The sequence below is a fragment of the Pleurodeles waltl genome, chromosome 6 (assembly GCF_031143425.1).
Source record: "Pleurodeles waltl isolate 20211129_DDA chromosome 6, aPleWal1.hap1.20221129, whole genome shotgun sequence".
Lineage (NCBI taxonomy): Eukaryota > Metazoa > Chordata > Amphibia > Caudata > Salamandridae > Pleurodeles > Pleurodeles waltl.
This window is the reverse complement of record NC_090445.1, coordinates 1,509,168,788-1,509,190,674: the sequence shown is the minus strand read 5'-3', so window position 1 is coordinate 1,509,190,674 and position 21,887 is coordinate 1,509,168,788. Positions and strand designations below refer to the sequence as shown.

General features: G+C 42.8%; 1 protein-coding gene across 2 annotated transcripts in view; it reads right to left on the bottom strand.

Annotated features, from left to right (window-relative positions):
• CFAP74 (cilia and flagella associated protein 74) overlaps positions 1–12,707 on the bottom strand; it is a 978,701-nt gene extending 965,994 nt beyond the window's left edge. Inside the window, exons 1-2 of one of the 2 annotated variants that reach the window (XM_069241006.1) lie at positions 12,618–12,707; positions 1,797–1,915 (exon numbers count right to left, since the gene is read on the bottom strand). In XM_069241006.1, the coding sequence (XP_069097107.1) occupies positions 1,797–1,899 (103 nt within the window). In that variant the 5' untranslated portion in view covers positions 1,900–1,915; positions 12,618–12,707. Of the gene's footprint in view, positions 1–1,796; positions 1,919–12,617 lie in introns of both variants that reach the window. The other variant, XM_069241005.1, reaches the window with a different exon arrangement.
• Positions 12,708–21,887: the final 9,180 nt, after the last annotated feature.

Sequence of the window (21,887 nt, the reverse complement as noted above, 5' to 3'; positions counted from 1 at the left end):
TAAAGAAAAGTCAGAAAGCTTTTGGCCAGGCTATCTCAAGGGGAAGAGCGCCAGTGATGGATCGGCCAGGTGAAGGGGGCAACAAGGCAAGGACAGGAGGATAGACTGTGCATACACTTGCAAGATACTTAGGGAAGATTTAGGAATTCAGATCCCTTTGCGTAGATTTATACTTGAAGGGTTTTGTGAGGTTACTTCCCGATTAACAATCAGTCACATGAGTAAGGTTTGAAATTAGGTAAAGATATAGATGTGGAAGAAATTACAGACATCATAAAGCAGTTGAGGAGAGGGAAAAGCCCCAGACACAAATGGCTTCATCATAGACATTTTTAAATGCTAAGCAAATGAATTGGCAAGGATTAATAAAGATATGCTGTACAAGGCCTAGAAGTAGAATGGAAATGTTCCCAGTTACAACAATAATGGTTAACCACAAGCAAGGCAAACCTTTGGATGAATGTGCTTCTTATAAGCCTACATTCTTGTTAAATGTAGAGATTAAAATGCTAACAAAGGACTTGGCCAATCATTTAAATATGATCAAACAAAAACTGACCTCCAGGACCAATCTAGCTTCATGCCATAGAGGGTAACATGACATAATTTGCAACACCTATTTGGATGCCTGATGAGGGCGAAATGTGTTGATGACCCAGTGACAATTGCACCACTAGATGCCGAAAAAGCATTTGATTCACTGGAATGGTTCTTCCTCCTGGTGGTGTTAAAAGGTATGGGGTTCAAGGACTATCTGTCCTGATCTCCTTGGTATACTTGAAACCACTTGTTAATGTGAATGGAACAATGTCGGGGCTGGTCCCTCTAGGGAGGGGCACACTGCAGGGTTGTCCACTCTCCCCCCTTTTATTTGTACTAGCACTTGCACTGCTGGCAAAGTAGGTAAGAGAGACCCCCAATTATGGGATTTCGGCGTTTAGTAAAAAAGCATAGAAAGATTAAAATGATTCACGTCATAGTGCAAAAAGCGCAAACGATTATCCAAGTAGGAATAAACTTAGGGCTCTAGTGCAACTTCAGGTGATGCTAAAATTATTTACAGGTGTGACAAAATGAGCATTATGTTTTTTTGAATTAATTTCCACATTCACCAGTCAAAACTGTTTCATTCTCTGCAGTCAAACACTATGCATTTCCTTAACCTATTCTAAGATGCTAGCATTTACTGTAATTTAACTCATCAAAAAAGAATCATCAGAATATTCACTGTGCCAAAGAACTTATTCATTGTACTGGACATGCTATCTTACTATATGTAAAGTGCATATATTTAACTTAAAAGAATAACATTACTTAGACATTATGTTTATTGAGAGTGACACATGTTCTCCGTGTACTCGATGTTCTGCCCCACACTATCCTCCAAAAAGAAGCCTTGCCTGGTCGACTTCACTTCCTCCCCTCGGAGTCAAATCCTGAAGAGGAGGCACTTTGCAATTCAATGCGCCTGCTGTAGGTGCTTCCAGTTTCTGTGCCTTCAAGTACTGCTGCATTACTTTTGGCAGGGATTGTCTCAGTGCTTGAGTCACTGTGGCACAGGAAAAAAAAACCTTAACACGTACTAAGTCATGGTGCTGCACACCATCGCTCGTCACCAAATCCATCACAAAACAGCAAGTGGGGATATCTAAGAGGCCTATAACGTAGCAAAGCCACAAAGATGCATGTCATGTCATCTTTAGTCGGGGTGTGATGTGGTACCCAGTGCTATTACTCATCCCATCCCATCCCATCTGTCTCGAGTCAACTGACAGGCAATGAGCACTTTCCCTCACCATCAATGCTCTCATCACTCCATTGGTCTGGCATGTTCTTTTCTCCCTGCATTGATGAGGCACCACTTCTTTCAGTCAAACTCAGCACCACTGTGTCTTCCATGAAGGCAATTTATAAGCTGCTTAAGAAAAAATAACTCAGTTAAACTCCTAGACATTTACTAGGGACAGTAAGTGCATTTAGAACATACTTAACTTACACAAAGAGACAAAACAAGGAAATGATACACTCCACTTCTGAAATGGAAAATACATTCAAATAACATTATTTTAAAGAGGAGAGTGCATTGCACATACGGTTTATCACACTTAATTTTCTGAAATAGAGCATTTGATATGTCAATGTGGTAAATGTGGCCAAGCCAAGCCTGACTGCACCCAGCTCCCAGGTATCACCTGCGGAGTCCTACTTTATATACTTGCTGGGGTCGAAGATGCTAAGGTTCCTCTACATAAGTGGTCTTGCTTCAGTGTTGATGAAGGATATACAATAAAACTAGACTGAAGAAGTTGGGGTCTCGGTACCAGAGTCATTGTACGCAGTATCCTTTCTGATGGCCCATCTTCACTACATCTCATAGTATAATACAAATGACCTTCTCCTGACAAATGTCCTGACAAATGTATCCGACCCAGCTGGCTAACACAGTGCAGAAACTAATCGACTATATTTCAACTGGTCAGCTAGCCCCACTGATCAAGTGTGAATGATAATTTCAATCTTATGATTTTATTCATGCCATTACCACAGGCTAATAAACTCGGTTGTCCTGCAGTGTATGAAATTTTTCACTTATTTGCTGTTTTTGCAAGCCAAAATACGATAACGGACTCACCGAGATAGGGGACTCCCTGACTGATACAGCAAAACTACATCTTTTGGCCAACACCACTTAAAGTCACCAAAATGTTAGATAAAATTCCTTCACCCTGTCAAGTCCGTTTTTATTTCGAGAGACTGTCTGAGGAGATATGTTTCTTGGTTAACTAGGCCTCATGATAGGATCTGTAGTCAAAATCACCTGGAGTTTCTCAGAACAAGTCTTACAAGGATATCATTTTTATAGGAAATATGCTGTGCGTAGTCACTCACCCTCTCCAACAGGGTTTTACCTCAGGTGGCTTTGACTAAGGGCTACCTCAATCTATTCACTGAAACTAAGGCTGGTGGACATCACAATAAACGAAATGTAGCATTTTGACCAAAGGTATTTATAGAAAAGAGTGCTCAATAGATGTAATGATTGTGTAAATAGTTCCCTCAGAGATGGATATCAGTATCTACATGATGGAAGAGACTATCTCTGAGTGTAAATTCAGACACATAAATTTGAAGTGTCACACTTTTAAAGCAGCTCTACAAGGACAAGATAGACGATGCTACATCTAAGGACAATGAAATGTAGACATTTGATGTTGTTTTGCCAACATTTTGTTTGTTAATATATTTGATATTGCAATAAATATTTTTGATAATACAACCACATGTTTGATTTGAATGCACTTTAAGAAATTTGCTGTGTCAGAGTTCTGGTAAAGCGAAACATTTGTGATGCAGTTACTACTAAAGGATTGTTGTGGGAACAAGAATGATAGTATCAAGAACTGCTGAGTGATGCTCATGCTCTACAAGGGTAACCGGGAGCTCCCAATTATTTATAATCAGTGTAATAAGCCAGGACTAATCATTACACTACACTTATGAGAAAAACTGTATGTTTTGCCAACATACTGCAAAGTAAGGGGCCATCTGCAATTATGGCTAGTTTCAACAAAGGGAATTAAACATCAAATTGAAAAAAAACAGCGGACACTCTGCAGTTACTGTCATTTACTTTTCACATACTATGCGAGGGCAAAAACAAAAGTGCCAAAAGACTCTATGTACAAAATGAAGGTTATTTATTGTTATACATCTTAAGGTAATCATACACACATATACAAATTATTAGTAAAAAGAAACTCTAATATGAACATCTAAATTATATTCATGCTCCTTTCGCATCCTCATTCACACGACTCACAGAAACCCAGTTAACAAACACTTTCGGACCATGATATCACAAAAACCAAATTTCAAAAATAGATATTCTATTTTTACATGATATCTGTCATAATCACTTCATTCAGTACATTGTACAAGCTAATTTCCATGGATAGTCTTAATAAATTCAATCCAGTATTTCATCATATAACAAAACTTCATATAAATAGAAACCCACTTATCTTTAGTGGACTATTAATTTCTTCTTGGTGGAATCTCAACAATCGAATCAACGTAAGTTTTGGCGCAACAGTGCCTTCTTCAGGACATCCACCAGTTAGCTGTTCCACCCACTATTCCAATAATGGAGTAATATAAAATAGAATATTTTGCAAAATCCTCCCATACTCTAACTCCTGGAACACAAGGACCAGTCATAAAATGTTGGAGGTGAGACGTAAAGTCACCTCAAGACAATAAAATACAGACAGGGTTATCTGTTATAAGTTCCAACAATGCTGTCACTGATTAGGTAGAGTGATCATATTCAAAATAGATAAACCTTATATATATATATATATATATATATATATATATATATATATATATATATATATATATATATTCAGCAGTCATAGTTATACTTATAGTGATGTTAAGAAAGTATCACTCGTTGCCTAAAGTTATGTTCCAGCACAAGTTATAGTTTCTTCAGATAAGAATAACTATACGTATAACTATTATTGCAGTATTTCCATGGCTTTGTATAGATAAAATGCCAACTTAACTTTAATGTCCCAGTAACCTTTGTTTTTTCCAGTGAATTTCTATGTTTTTTTTACCATGCACGTTAATATAACCAGTGCAGCGCATGCACACGGTGTGGCCAACTCTGCGAAATGCATGGGGTTGGATGCAGTGTTTTTTTTTTTTTTTTTTTCTTTGGATCCGAAGATCCACTGTAAATTTAAATAGGAGGCATAAGCTGAGCCATGCAGAGGATCCGCGGATCGGCAAAGAAAAACAAAAAAATAATAATGGGGCAATGTTTTGCCCATGAGGGGTCCCTAGAGGACCCCTCTATGTATCCTGACAGAAAAGTTGCAGCCTCAATTTTGTTTCTCACATTGCCTGGGGGGGTGGAAAAAAACAGTGGATAACCATATAGGGGGTCAGGATACAGGTACCATGACCCCATAGGACACATATAGGGGTACATAAGGGACCCTTTATGGGGAAAATAAATTGCACTTCTTTTTTTTTTTTCTTCTTTTTTGGCCGATCCGCGGATTCGAGGATCCTCTTTGGATCCACCTCGGATCCTAGGGAAAAACAAGGCCCTGATGGCTGACCACAACCTGACACAAATATTAACATGTGTCTTAAAAAAACATAGAAATTCACTGAAAAAAAAACAAAGGTTAAAGGGACGTTATAGTTAGGATGATGTTTTACCCATACAAAACCATAGAAATTCAGCAGTTATAGTTATACTTATCTGAAGAAACTATAACTTGTGCCAACTGGTAGTTATAGTTAGGACTTAGTTTCCATAGAAAAAGCATTTTATGACTTGCTTATTTTTTGGCACCGTTTGGCGAATCTTCATAAAATTTTCTAAAAAAGTGCACTCTAAAATCTTGTTGTGCATGGAAAGTTTTAGAGTGATCCGTAAAGGATAGGCCGGGAAAAGGGGTTCACAAAAGTATGTTTCCTATGTTAATTCCCATATACTCTTTAGACACGCCTGCAGCAAGAACTATTGAACCGAATGACACCAAATTTGGGCCTGGGGCTCACCACCTCCCAAGGGCAAATTTTAAACAATGAAGAGGGGCGTGTCCCCCCTCCTTGTGGAGCCATAGATGGTCCTGGGGACTGTCACCCCCAGGGCTGGCTTCTGCTACTTCCTGAGGTGCCCACCCTTGGGAGGTAGCTGTTTGCTTTTGCTTGGTGGGAGCTGACAGCTCCTACCGAGCAAAGGCAAACATAATTCCGCTTGCTGAAATCAGAGCTTTCATCTCCATCCTTGCACGCAAATATGTGCAGGGAAAGATGAAAACATTGCTATATAAAGCAGCTCCCTGCTTGCAGGATCAGTGCTGGCTACAGCAGGAGATGGGAGCTGGCTGGGACCGCAAGGGCCTTGAGGCTCTCCCCACAGTCCCCCAAAATTGTATTTAAAAAAAGAAAAAATATTTTTCAAAGTGGAACTGCAGATCTGCAGCTCCACCTTGAAAATAATCTGGTGAAGACGCTTAAGGAACAATCAAATTGGCAAAGTTACAGACACACAAGGTCACTGGAGTCATTTGCTTAACATCCTTTACGCAGCTGTAGTGTAGGAAACGCACTATACATTTACCCAACGAGGTGGCGCTTTCTAATTAGCCAGTAGAAAGTACCTCAGTTGGGTAGCCATTTTGCACAAACGGTGGCCTCTTCTTTGAATGCGCAAGGTAGGATTCATTCTGGTACAATGCTCATCACACAGAAATTAAAAGTCAATGGGAAGCACTTACAGATATGAACAAAGCAGGTGTCCGAGTTAAAGCTCCACTTCTGTAAAGTACTCATCATCTTAACTTCGTGCGCATGGCCAAGGCAAAGCAAGTGTGTTTTCTCAGCATTTCCACCTTGAAAAGTTATCTGTAATCCTTGATGGAGGTGTCTGCATCCTTGTCTTTTTCTAGAGCAATAACTCATGTACTGACTGTGACGAGTGGGTTCCTTCTTGTCAAGCGCTGCTGTGACCCAACCCCGCCACACACAGCCCAGGGTTGGGTGGTTATAGGGGGCAGGCCCTGCAGCCAACCCCCAATGTGCACGGCCACAGGCCGTGCGCGACACAGGGTTGGGTGAGTATGGAGGTTTGGCCATGGCCAGGCCCTGTGGCCAATTCCTGCCGTACACAGCTGGAGGCCATGCACGATGTGAGGTTGGGTGATTATAGGGGGTTGGACACAGCCAACCTCCACTGTGCACGGCCAAGGCCCTGTGGTCAATTCCTGCCGCACCCAGCCAGAGGCCCTGCACGACAAAAGGTTTGGTGATTACAGGAGGCTGTCCACAGCCAACCACCACTGAGCACGGCCAAAGGCCGCGTGCGGCAATGGTTGAATTAACGTATAGTAATTACACTGACTTTATGTTAAAACAACATAGAAATTCACTGAAAAAAAAACAAAGGTTACAGGTACGTTATAGTTAGGAAATAGAATTTTAAAAAACAACTATAACTGTAACTCTTGCCCTAAGATAACTATAACTTGCGCCACGCCATGCACTGCTAATTATTCCACAAATAACAGGACTCGCGACATCTTGATAATATCAATTTAATATCTGCAGTAAACAATTTCATGAAGAAACTGTGCATGGTAGGGCGCGGGAGCTAGTTACCTTAGGGCACAAGTTATAGTTCCTTGAGATAACTATAATAGGTGAACTTCTATGATTTTGTACGTTTAAAATGTGAGCCTAACTATAATGTCACTGTAACCTTTGTTTTTATAAGTGAATATGTATATAAATACATATTGTTGTGTTATTATTAATGACATCTGCCTTAATCCACGGATTACCTACTGAGGATTGTGAACAGTGGGTTTGTACGTGGAATGCCCGAATAAATCGGTTTGGAGTGATTGAGATAGAAAACATCCACAAATAGTGGATTTTTTGAAAAAAATACAAAAAAATCCTAATCAGAGTTATTTAAGGAATCAAAATTGGCCCTGAAGATATCCAAGTAATCCGGAGAGGCAAGGTACTTTGGCTGAAGCATGTTGACCTGCAGAAGCTGGAAATATTAATGCTCTCAGACAGCATTGCCACTAGTATTAGGGTACCATAAACAATTATATTCCTTGATCCTCCTAAAAAAAAAAAAAAAAAAAAAAAAAAAAAGAGTATCAAAGAGCTCCCTTGACTTTTAAGGTCCAGCCTGCCCATAAACAGTGGTTATCTGGACGAGGACTGTGTGATGAAGCATGTTACTAGCACCCTTAGGAGGGGAGAGTCCTACAAAAACGCTTGCGAATTAGGGGTAGAGTGATGAAGGAGGTTCTGGAAGCAGGTCTCATCTTTATTGGTTAATAGCCATATTTTTAAACATGACTTATTTTATTTACAGTCGCAGCGCGCGGAAGGAGTGGGGCGTAACGCAGGGGGAATAAAGATTGAATTGAAAAATTTAAAATAAACACTTACCTTGCTCGCTGCTGCACTGCTCCATCCACTTCTCCTCAGCAGGCACAGACTCCCAGCCTGCCATGCGGCTAATCATATTGGCTGGGAGCCTGTGCATGCTCTCTCCGGCCCGGCTACACAGTGCCGGACTGGAGAGAGCGCACTGCGCATGTGTGTTTGTGCGGCCCAAGATAGCTGGCCAAACATACAGGCGCAATGAGTGGAAGTGCTGTGCACTCTCATCTGAGTGCACGTCAAAGCCTGTGGCCCTGCCCCTTTTACCAAAAAATTATAATAAACATAGTTTATTATTGTTTTTTGGTAAAAGGTTTGAGGTTTGCAGCTGCCCCTGCTGGCGAGGCACAATGCTCCTCTGCTCTAAAGGTGGAGCCGCCACTGTTAAATTATAGGCCTAGGAAGATGTAAAGCTGTCGTCAGCCAAATGTCTCACAAATATTTTTTGTCACGAGCATTTCTGTAAAAATGGTTTATACTTGTAGATATAGTGACCAGTAGTTTTGTAAATATTTTTTCCATGCAGGTATGATTACATATTTTCTCCTCCTATGTACATTATATGACCATGGTTGACCTTTTCATTTCCATTTGGTGTTTCACCTATGTAACTATTTTATTTTGCATGTACTGCTCTGCTAAAACCACTCTTAAATAATAGTTTAAAGCCACGGAATAAAATTTTAGAGCTACACTACATTTTACTGTTACAGTCGAGAAGGCCTTAGAACCCGAGTATCATATTTTACAATAACACTGAGTGACTGTTGGAAAATAGGTTATTGGTAAGGGCAGGTAAGTACCTACAGTTAGCAACAGGCCAGTAACCTCCACTTAGGTCCAGTTAGGGCTCAATAAATTAAACCCAGCTCAAACCTTGGTAGCTTGGCAACGAGCGACAAGGCTTAACTTAGGACACATATGTGTAAAGCACAAACAGTAAATAAGTAAAATACAAAACACAATAAAATTCCAACACCAATGTATAAAAATAGATTATATTTTTTATCTTTAAAATTACACCAAAACGATTAAAATCGAATAAGGGGAACCAGAGAAATGAATTTTTAAACAATTAATGCTATTTAGCGCTTAGAAACGAATAGCGCCAATCTGGTCATCTGGTAGCACCTTGACCAGGGCAAAGTCAAAGTTTAAGGCTGATCGAGATGGAGCCCCGCTCGGCTACAGCCCGTGGGAGGCCTCGGTCAAAAGTTTACCTTAGGACTTGGTCGTTTTTTGGGAGATTTTCTTCAGCGGGACCAAGTCGCCAATCCGACCTCCTGGAACTCTTCCTCTGAAACATGTTGCAGGAGCCCTTGGTGGAGATTTTTAGCTTCAAACTTAGTCGTTATTTCAAGGTGAAAATCCTTCGAAAAGGGAAAACCTGAATCTTGAACTGACATCCCTGGAGCTCTCTTCGGATACACAGCCTGGGAGGTCCCGGTTAAATTTCTATGTTCGGACTAAGTCACTTTTTCAGAGATTTTTTTCACTGGGACAAACGTGCAAGTCAAGCCGGGTTGCCGTTGAAGCAAGCCGGATAGAGTTGCCGCGGTGGGTCTGTACCTTTATGGAGCTTTTTTCCAAGAGCTCTCCAAACTACTGGATCTTCTTCCAGATGTTCTTTTAAGGTCCACACCTCACCCCAAGGTTTCAGAAGCTCTGAGATGCTCCTTGAGGGTGCAGACTACAACTCCCAGAATGCGCCTGGTGCAAACTCCAAAACGGCCACTGGGCAGTGGTTAGCGGGTCAGTTTCTTCAGGAGATGGTGCAGGGGACTCTGGTTAGCAATTTTTCACCTGTAGACAATAGGGAGCCCCTTCTTGAACCAGCTGAAGGCAGGCAAAGTCCTTCTTGTGGTGAAGCCCAAGTGTGCAGCTGGTGTAATCCTCCAGAGTACAGTGTCCAGGTGCAGGTCAGGGGTCCAGCAGGGCTGTTCTTCTTCTCCTATAGTTCTTCCTGGTGGGATCTGAGGTATGGGTGCAGGTCTGCCAGTTTTATCCTTGCTCCTGGGTGAAAAACAAGGGGGTCCTGGTTCTCCAATGAGGTGCAGGGTCCTTCCCCCTGTGATGACCACTTCCTGGGAAGTGTGGCAAAAATCGATCGCAGAGAGCAACATTCCTCAAAAATCCATCATGGCTGAAAGTGATTTTTTGGAGGTTACATCTGGCTGAGCCCACCAACAGGTGTAGCTAAAAATCTTAAACACACCCTTCTCCTGCCTTCTTCTAATCTAATCAGGGGGCATGTAATTGTCTGGGTTTACAGGATGTGAGGGAGGTGCTCAGTTGCTCCAAATGTCCTTCCCTGCCTTTGAAGACCAGTTTGGCAGCCCTCCCCCTTCTTGCTTCACCATCTGCTGAGGGAAGATCTCCTCCCCCAGGCACATCTCTTTGTGTTGAGCCAGGCCACTTCACAACTCATCAAGGCAGTCTGGCCAGGCTGCCAGAGGCTGGCAGATCAGAGCAAAGCAGCAAAACACAGCAGGGCTGAAGTCGGCAACTTTTCAGGGAAAGTTTAAAACTCTTTGCCTGAACAAGTTATATTAAATTCAACAATGTTAAGTCGGGGGATTTATTATAACAATGACTTTGATACCAAACGTAAGGTATCTGACACTTAAGGGGACTTTATAAATTAATATAAAGTCTCCCCATTCTAGCCTATGGAGGCCCTTCACTACAATGAGGGAAAAACAAATTTGGCTGTTTTACCTCACCAGGGCTTATAAAACTATTTTTATAAGGTCCCTGCTTATAGTTACATGGCAACCAGCCCGAGGGGCACATAGTGCACACCTTAAGGGTAACTGATATGTACAAATAAGGTAGTTTAAGACTTTGGAACTACTTTTAGTTCCCAAGTCGTATTTGCATGTAACTTTAATTTAAAAGCAGCCAGCAAGGCTGGACTGCCTTTAAAATGACATTGGGCACCTCAGCAGTGCGCCTTTGGGTGCACTACCTATGCTAGGGTCCCTAAACCTACATGCCCTACCATATACTAAGGACTTGTAGGTAGGTTGACTTAGCCAATTATAAATAGCCTAATTTGCATACTGATTTAACACAGAGCACAGGCCCTGAGACTGGTTAGCAGTACCCAGGGCACCATCAGAGTCAGGAAAATACCAGCAAAAAGTGAAAAATTGAGGCAAAAAGTTAGGGGACCTCTCTAATCAGACCTGTTTTATCACAGTGATTTTATAGGGTTATTCTGAATTTGTTTGTGGTGGGTTATAATAGATTGTATTTTACACCCCCCAAAACAAAATCCACATACATACACAAGCATTTACAATGCAATGCAATAGGTTGCACGTTTGCTCAAGTTAGAGCTATTAGCGCTGTAAACTGCTAACCGGACTTTTCTTGCAACATAAACTGAAAATGAAAAGTAAAACAGTTTCACATAAGCAAGCCGACGGCCACCATGACCGCGAAGCAGACACACAAAAGGAAACAGAAGTCCGCTTGCAGTGAAACATATTGGCAAAAGTGCAATTATCCATCTAACCGGCAAAAATGCAAGTATACAGAACTGGTAAAAGTGCAATTTTAAAAGGCAAGCCCACGAACCAACCAAACTCATGGGCGTGCGGTGGGCGTGGTTAAAAGCCCACAGAAAGATTACAACAGGGACAGAGCGCTTTGCGCGCTCGACCCCAAAAAAGGAGGGAAATCCACTTAAAGCTGTTTTAGACAGAGGCCTGGCTCTGTTCGAGGTACTCTTTGAAACCAGAGCCCAAAACAAAACAAGCTTTATGAGGCTTCTGCCTCACACCTTTCGTCTGCCTGCCGCAATTTTAAGAACAAAGTATTCACATTTGAGGTAGAACAGAGAGACAAATAGATAACCAGTCAATGGCTGATTTGTACGGAGAGAAACCAGAAAACCAGGGATTAATTCCAGCTTCGTTTTTAACCAGACCATGTAATTTTCACAAAAATTGTGTTTCAGAAATTCCCCTTTTCTTTATTACCTCTCAATAAACCTTAAATGTGACTAGCCGCATGTTAAAGAAATGCATTTTTTATTTTGAAATGACTGTCATAATGTCCGTGAGGTTTGTTGCATGATTTACATGACACACATTTCTAACGGCTCAACCGGTGAAAGAGCTCTTATAGCTGAGCCATACCCTTGGTTCTGCTCTCCTTGTTAATTTGTTGGCTTGCCCAAGTTGCCCACCTCTAATACATATACTGTTATTTCAGGGTAGCAAAAGCAAAAGCTCAAGTTGCTTAAATCAGGTGCGAATACCTGTCCTCAGTCCTATTTCCTTCTGTGCACTGCAGGACGTTTTCTTTTAAAGCTTACAATAAAGCTTACAATAAATGAAAGCTTCATGAAAAATAATGGAAATACTTAACTACAAACTCGATAAGCCCCCACGTCTGGTTTGTAAAAACATAAGAGGTCTAGGACCCCACTGAACGCTTTTTTGGTGTCAAAGCAAAACATTCTGGAATAACCCAGACTGGTGAGGTCTTTGATATCAAACGCCGCTTCGCAGAGCGACTACGAAACCAGTTGCAGCGGCGGCGCAGGTGATCGGTAACAGTTAAGGCCGGTTACCGACAACCTCCGTCGCAGTGAGACTTATAACGCTTATAAGTTTCCCTACCTCTGTTACCACGCAACTCCCCCGGCGAACAGCCTCAGTGGACAGCCCAGCATTGACAGCCGTTCCCTAGGCAACGGCGCCTACCACCTGAGGCAGAAAGAGGGGGGTGGAGAGCAGGATGCACGTTTGAACGAACCGCCTTGACAGAAAACAGAAACATCATAATAAAGTCAAAAGCAGGTTATTGAATGCGAAACACTGCAGAAGTTCCGTTTTGATCATTTCATGGCTTTTTAGGTGTATTAATTCTTTCTGAAACTGGATGGTGCGATCCGAAATCCTAGCTCTAAAGACAAAACTTGAGTGTACAGAAACGTGGCCATCTTGGAAATAAAGAGACTGTGTTGATGCTGTTATCAAGGTTTTAGTAATAGCAGTTTAAACAACCACCTTAAACATAAAAATAAAAAAATAAAAATATATCTTAGTGGAACCAAGGCATACAGTTGATTTTGGTTAACATTAGTGGGAGGTGCGCACCTTGAAGGAACATCCATAGCTAATTGCTTGCTTCGTCTGACACCTTAAGTGATACCTAATCCAAGGAGTACCGTGTGCAATGTAGAGACCTCAATTACTGTTTTTTTTGTTTGAATTCTGAGACATATACATTTGTGTTTATAATGTTTATAATGACACTATCAAACCTACAAGGCCCACACTTAGTCCGGGAATAAAAACATAGCTGGATAAACTACTAATACCTGATATGGGGCACCTGGAGAATCCTGAAGTAGCCTTGGTTTAAGGGTTGTACCTGCCCAGCAGTTTTCCCACATTGGTTCATATAAGCACTGGCAAAGATTTGACTTTTTGTCTGCCAACGAGGAATGCCCTATGCCTTTTGCTGATGCTGTTCAAAATTGTCAAAAAGACAAATAAATGCCCTCTGCATATGCTGTAAAAACACAATGGTATGTATATGCATGACATGATTAGGGTTATCAGAATAAAATACCAGTCACTTATTTCTGTTTGAGGATTCTGCAGATGCCCAAACATGATGTTGAAATACAACTTTGTATAAAATTGTCTGTATTCATCTTAACATGGCCTTCCTGTCTTTGATTCCTTAAATTGTTAGTTAGGGACTTGTAAGACAACTGTAGCACACATATTAAAGTGCTTTCTTCTAACATTCACTATTTAAAGAATGTATTGGCAGTGGGAAAAAATATCAGCTTTAAGTGAATTTTGCTAATATTTGTACCTAATGGGACATTAAAATTCTTGTCATGCCAGCAACACAAAAAAAGAAAACAGCCAAGAGGCAAACCTAGACATGGCTCTCATTTTAAAAAAATATACAGATCCAGGATAGCGGACAGCAATCTTGAAACAGTAAGTAAAAAAAAAAAAAGGGCTACATGCATAAAAAGGTGGGTTTTGGAAAACTAGAATTCCGAAAGCAGATTCTAACATCCAGAACCTTAGAAAATGGAGACAAATGTAAAAAAAAAAAAAGTGATGCAAAGGAAGGGGTGGAAGAGTTATTTGAAAGCTACGAAGGAATGGCAGGGCATCGTTAAAAAATGCATGCTGCCAAATTGCAGTATCCATTGAGGTGGTGGGTACAAAAAGGAGCGGTGCAGATGCACAGGGAGCACAGGGATTAGGAGAGCAACAGAAAGACTGAGGAGTTTAAAAAAATAAAAATTTGGAGTTAGAGGACTGTGTGAAGAAAAGGATGAGCTCCAGGGTAGAAGCACCATGGAAAGCATGGGGGATGGGGATTTAAGGTGGGAAGCAGCTCATGAGGGGGCGAGCAAGAAAACATATGCACTCGCATCGAATGCTGAAATGAAAAGCAAAAAGTAGTTCCCTGATTGTAAGTAATGGATCGAAACAAGTAATCCAACTAAATGGGTGTTAAAGAACCTGCCCTCTAGGTGAGGGTCAAATGCAAGAAAGGGAAGCAAACCCATTAAATGACATAATCAAATGAGAGTGACAAGAAAGCCAACCAAACGGAACAACTGGGTGTTGTCTCAAAGCCCACTATAAGTTTTTCGTATGATCCACAAGAAGTTTTTTGTCTGTAGGTGAGACCTAAAAATTGAAAAATCTACAAAGACTGATATTTTTCCTTTGAAATATGAAGTTAAAACATCAATATTAGATGTTTTTCTAGTATAGAGCAGCCATTACCAAGGTGACAATATGAAAAGGTCAGAAAATTCCCACTCTACCAATTCTGGGAGTCGCAGAAGCCAACAGGTCTTGCCTATGCAAGCGCTATTGGCTTTGCCAGTTTGTTTTAGCCATGTTGTACACCAGTGTGGCTGCTGGTCAGCGTGGCTAAAAGTTAGTGGCATAGAGGAGAGTGAAGTGGAGAGGAGTGGTGTTTCATGGAGGAGAGTGTTTCTGAGTGGCTTGGCAGAGAGTGGGATGTTGTGGAGCATCATGGAGTGGCGTGGAGTGTCGCTGAGTGGTATAGAGTGGCATTGAGTGGAGTGGTGTAGAATGGAACAGAGTAGAGTGGAGTGGTCTGGAGAGGCGTAGAGTGGTGAGGGGTGGTGTCATGGAGTGGCATAGAGTTGAGTGATGTAGAGTGTTGTGGAGGGAGTAGAGTTGAGTGGTGTAGAGTGGAAGTGCCTAGAGTGGAGGGGTGTAGAGTGGAGTAAAGTGTTGTACAGTGTAGTACAGTGCAGTGGAGTGGAGTGGCATAGAATGGAGTGGAGTAGATTGATCTAGTGTATCACAGAGTAGAATGGAGAGGCATAGAGTGGAGTAAAGTGGGTTGGAGTTGCTTACAGCGGAGTACAGTGTCATGTTATGGAGTGGAGTAGATTGTCATAGACTGGAGTGGCACAGACTGGAGTAGGGTGTCATAGAGTGGAGTGGCATAGAGTGTTGTGGAGCGGCATAGAATGCCGTGGAGTGGCTTAAAGTGGAGAAGAGGAGAGTGAAGTAGAGTAAAGTGGAGGGTCATGTAGTGGAGTAGAGTGGTGCAGTGACGTGGAGTGGAGTGGCATGGATGGAATAGAGTGGAAGGGCATACAGTGGAGTGGGGTAGAATGGTGAAGAGTGTGCGTAGGGTGGCAAGGAGTGGAGTAGATCATCATAGAGTGAAGTGTCCTAGAGAGGAGTGGATTGTCCTAGAGTGGAGTGTTGCAGAGTGGAGTACCATAGAGTAGAGTGTCGCAGAGTTGAGTAGAGTGTCGCAGAGTGGATTGTCCTAGAGTGGAGTGTTGTAGAGCAGAGTAGAGTAGAGTGTCATAGAGTAGACTGGAGTAGAGTGTTGTACAGTGGAGTGGAATAGAGAGGATTAGAGTGTCGCAGAGTGGAGTGTTATAGAATGGAATGCCTATAGTGAAATTAAGTGGAGTGGCTTAGAGTGGGGTAGAGTGTCGTAGACTGTCATAGAATGGCATGCAGTGGCACAGAGTAGAGTGTTGTAGAGTGGAGTAGAGTGGTGTGAAGTGGTGTAGAGTGTTGTAAAATTATGTATTGTATAATGTCATGTCGCAGAGTGGTGTGGTGCAGAGTGGAGGGGCATAATGTGGAGGGGTGAAGTGGAGATGAACAGAGTGGAGGGGCGTAGAGTAGCACAGAGAGGCATGTTTTACAATGGCACAGAGTGGAGTGGCATAGAGTTGAGTGGCAAAGAGTTGAGTGGAGTAGCATAGAGTGGAGTAAAGAGTTGTAGAGTGGCCTGGAGTGGCATAGTGTAGAGTGAAGTAAAGTGTCAGAGTGCAGTGGTGTAGAGTGCCATAGAGCGGAGTGTTGTAGAGTGTCATAGAGTGTCATGTCATAGAGTGTTGTGCCGGTGAGTGTTGTGGCATACAGTGTAGTGGCATCTAGTGTAGTGTCGTAGAGTGTCATGTCATAGAGAGTGGGGGGAGTGGCTTAGAGTGGAGGGGCGCAGAGTAGAGTGGAATAGAATAGAGTGGTGTGTCGTGGAGTGGAACAGAGTGGATGGTCATAGAGTTTGATTGAGTGGAGTGTCATAGAGTAGAGTGGGGCATCGCAGAGTAGAGGCGAGTGGCGTAGGGTGGAGTGGCATGTCGTAGAGTACAATAGAGTGGAGTGTCATAGAGAAGAGTGAAATGGTGTTTCGGAGAGTGGAGTAGCATATCATAGAGTAAATTGACATGTAGTAGATCCTAACAGAGGCAATAGGCAGTGTCTTTGACAGTCCTTTTGTTTTGTTCACTATCATTGAAGGCTCCCGGTCTGAATGGCTGACTTGCTCACTAGGAGTGCCTGCCATCAAGCATCACCATTCACCCCAGAACTGGCGCTGGACTCAGCTACTTAACATCTGTTACTGTCTTTCTTGCACTATGTTCAGAGGCTTGCTAAGATGAGTACCTTTCACCAGCAACCAGACCACTGGACTGTTGTTGACCATATAGTTCCTAGATAGTGGTGGTGCTTACATTTCCTTCAAACTCTCTGCAAGATCCGCTAATTCACTCCCACCCCTTGCTCTATGCTTCTTTCTCTTCCATATCTCATCACGCTGTCTGCTATAATCCTGGGTGACACCCTTCAGCACTTGTGCATACTTATGGTCAGTGTCACCTGCATGCTTTTGGGGGTATGCTTTCTCAATGCAACCAACTTTGCCCTTTACTGATCCACATCGGACCGAAAAGCAGTTCCATAACATGGAGCACTGTCTGTTGAGCAGATGATATCAATCTTCAAAGTTTGAGTATAGTGTATACCAGATAAAACAAAAATTACCAGCATCCGTCATGCATCTCCAGAGAATGGTGCTACATTAGTGGGCAACTGGCTAACCCACTTCTGTTAGGGAAATTTGCATCCTTGCATCCAGTTACGGTATCAAAGACAAATAGGCCTATTTATGCACTGTATTAGACTCAGCATCGTGAAGATATTTACATTTGGTGACAGAGTCACTGGCACCTATGCAAAAGTGACGAACTCTCTACTGTTATATTTTATCCCGCTGAAAAGATGTATTACAGACAGCATATTTCTGCTCAACACAGAAAATTTCAGGCAAAACTATTAATTTGTTTGTCACCTAATTGAAAGGACACAGCAAGGATTGTGATATTGACAGATATGGTTCAAAAGATGATCTTAAGTCGCAGATCATTGCTGGGTACAAATCTTCTTATCGCAAAAGGCTCATAAAGAAGCTGGGCATATTAAGTCTATTTTAGCCAGGGTCAAATTGGAACAAACTATCAAATTTTAGGCAGAGATGATGGATCATTGCCAACTTGGGTATAACATGAGTGACAACTTTTATTGCATCTATGAAATGCTAGTGATTGACAATGTCCCGTACAGCCAGCGCCATCAGTGTTAATACAGTCTTCAACGCCATCCTATGTCTGATGACAAACTGTAGGAAACTGCCAACTTGTTGTAGTACCACCCCCTACACTCTTTGCCTGGTTTCTGGATGCAACTTGGATTGGAGTGCACTGTGATCCTTCTAACCAGGCTCCAAGTGCCAGTGTTCTTTCCCTAAAAATTGCAAAGGTAATTGACACACTTTTAGCTGCCACTATAAGTCCCTAGTAAATGGTAGTTAGGTAGTCAGGGCATGGGCTACTAAGGGTAAGCCCCTGAGGGTAGCAGCACTGATTGTGCTACCCTTTAGGGCCATATATCTAGATGCACCCAGCACTGCCATTGCAGGCTGAGTGTCCTGGTGCAATCCTAAATTGCAAACTCGATAGGGCACATTGCCTGTATGCCCTGTCCACTTCACACTGCATGCAATATAAATAAGTCACCCCTTTGGCAGGCCTTCCAGCCCTAAGAGTGGGTGCACTATACTGTATGTGAGGGCATAGCTGCATGAGTAATATGCCCCCAGTGTGTCCTTGCCAATCCTAGGACATAGTGAGTGAACAGAGCAGCCATTTTAAATGCATGTGATGGACACTGGTCAGTACGAGTTTCACAGCTATATGGTGGCCACTCTGAACATTGGGTTGTTTGGTATGACACAACTCAGAATGATAAATCCAAACTGGTACCAGTATTGGATTTATTATAAATGTACCCAGGGGTCCCCTCAGAGGTGACCCCTGCAAAAGCTAACTACTGTGGCATGGTTGCTGGGCGGTCCCAACTAGCCTGCCACCGCTACACAGATTCTGGACCCCTGGGGAGAGAGCCATTGCTCTCTGGCACCAGAGAACAAAGCCCAGGAATGTTCATAGCCCTGCCTAAGAGCTTCAAAGGTCTTACCGCCCTTAAAACTCAAATCCCAAGCCTGCTGATAGCAGCAATGGCTTCCCCCACTGCAAACCCCACTTTTGGCAGGAGCAATGGTGGGAAACTACGCAAAGGTAAGGAGGAATGGCCCCACCTGGCATGTACCACCTCTAAAGTGTTGTCTGTGAGGTGGACACTCCATTTCATTTTCCTCCATCTAGGGTGGAGGAAAAATAGCCAACAAGATATAGGGAAGTCATTCCCTTCCCTATAGGGAAGGAGGTCACTTAGTGGGTTTAGCTGCCCTAAGGTAGATGACCCATTGGTCACTACCGGGTTCCCCCTAAAACGCCTACTAAATACAGTATTTTGTGGGCCTTCCTAGACCAGGAACTCAGATTCAACGGACAAAGGAAGACCAGCACCAAGAAGATCCAAGGCATGAAAACTGTGGACCTGCTGTAATAAAGAAAAGGCGCCAAACACTGCCTGCTGCACCTAGGACCTGACAATCGCCGCTGAGGAGCTGCTGGACAACTGGAAAAATTCTAAAGAACCCCAGAGGACCACAGGCTTCGAAAATCACCACAGAACTCCCTCCAGAGTGAAAGTACCACTCTAAAACAGCAAGAAACCAGGAAGCCAGTGACGGTCACTTCACTGACCAGCTGCTAAATCTTGAAACAGATGCTTCAGCTGGACAAAGCAAAACCCTGATGACCGTGAGGACAAAGCCTGGTAGTTGCCAAGTTTGGTGGCACTGCGCCCTTCAGTGGTCAAACAGTGCCAATACCCTGAGTATTGGTCAGCTAACATCGGACACCAAGAAAAACAGCCTGCCCGGGGCTGGAAAAGGACCAGGAGTAAGCCCTGGCCGAGTGTCTTCAGGAACACTTTAGACCTCCTACTAGAGTGCCCCCGTGTTCATGCAAACGACCCTTGAACCAACTTACCTCCTGCTTCTACGGGCATCATTGCGCACAGCTCCTGGCTCACCGATTCGCTTTGCACCTGGCCACCCTGTGCCTTGCACCAAAGTACCTGCTGTGCCCTAAAGCTCCCACCCCTTCCAAACTCGACACTCCAAGGGGACCCCAAGGAACCATCATTAAACTTACCTGTGAAGTGCTTTTCTAAGTGGTCCCCCCGTAGTGGCCCTGCACCAGCTTCAGAGACCTTCTCCCACTTTTCCTGTCGGAACTGGGATCTGCCTGAACTTCTCCAGCTGGCACACTGTGCCCACCGATGACCTCGACCAATCTGCAAAAGAAGAACTTGGTAAACCAACTGTACAATTTTATATGTATTTGTAAAGGTGATCTTCCATTGATTCCTATGGTACATAATTACGTACAAGCATTTGTATAAATTAGTCTTGAGTTATTCCTTTGAGTGTGAGTTGCAAAATTGGTGCTGTGAGTACAACAAATACTTTGCACTTCTGCAAGATTGGCTTAACTGCTCGACTAAGCTACCCTAAAAATTAGAGCATTAGGTGATCTAGATTTTACCCCTGTGAACCAACATGTGGTTGCCTAGGTTTGCACACTACATAGAGGGCCAGCCTCCTACACAAACAGCAAATGTCACAGTGTATCTAAACAGGACATACTGAGAAAGAAGTGTACAGACATCAAAGCGCTTCTAAATCCCTCAATTAGAGCACCTCACCTACACCATCACCATAATGCAAATCAGAGTTTTGGAACTGCGTTAAAAATCTTGGTGCAGGACTACATACACCCCTTTGCAAGTGTTACTTTCTCAGTGTCTTCTCTCATGAGCAGTGAAGTAGCCTGAAAACTAAAATACCTTCCACTTTGAACCAAAGCTCTGACGGGACAAAGTAAACAAAGCAAGTGAACCCGAACATGCCCAGAAGAGAACTCTTTTGTCTTACATCCAAGCATCTATCCATTCATCCTTTCACTTTTCCATCCACCCATTAACATCCACCATTTCAACTTTACATTCTGTCACCGATTAGTTCTTTCATCCATCACCCAATCTTTTACCATAACATCCATCCACCAATACATTCATCATTTGACTTACCCCTTCATGGATAAAGGTTTACAACCATCAATTGATGCTTTTGACCATCCATCCATTCATCCATCCTCACATACATTTATTTTACCTTCCATCCATACTCTCAGATTTCCATTTACTATGCTATCCATCCTCTTAGATTTCCATTTATCCTGCCATCCTTTCACCCAACTATCCATTCTCCCTCTCAGATTTCAATTTACTTTACCATCCTTTCACCCACCTGTCCATGCTCTCAGATTTCCATCACACTGCTGTCCTTTCTTCTACCCACCCATCCATTCATCATATCAGAGGTCCATTTCCTCCATCATTCTTTCATCCCACCCACAAATCCACCACTCCATCCAAACTCCCAGATTTCTATCTATCCTGCCATCCTTTCACCCACTCATCCATCCATCCATTTGCTCAGATTTCAATTTACTCAGCCATTATTTCACCCTCCCACCCATCCCTCTGTCCATCCTCTAATATTTCCATTTATACTACCATCCATCCAACAAATCAGATTTTCATTTACTCTGACATCCTTGCAACCATCCATTATCCAGTCATCCATCCGTCCAGCCTCTCAGATTACCAATTACTCTCCACCCTTTCATCCATCCATCATCAATCCGCTCAGACTTCTGTTTACTATGCTATCCCTACACTCATCCCTGTATCCACCCTCTTAGATTTCCATTTACTGTACCATTCTTCCATCCACCCATTTACCCATTCTGTTACCCACTCATCAACCCATCCTTTCACCCACACATTGACCCATGCTTTTACCGACCCATCCTTCACCCACTCATCCATCCATCCAGCCATCTTTTCACCCGTCCATTCTTTCAACCACTGTAGGAAAGTAGCCTCTTTCTAGCTTGGTTACAGCCACTTTTTGCCTGTTTGTCTGTGTTCACTGGGATCCTGCTAACCAGGACCCCAGCGATTATGCTCTCTCCTTTTACAATTGATTGCTGGAACCTTTTTTAGCATAATGGTACCCCCATGTAAGTCACTAGTATATGGTACCCAGGGCATTGGGGTACCAGGGAATTCCTATGGGTTGCAACAAAT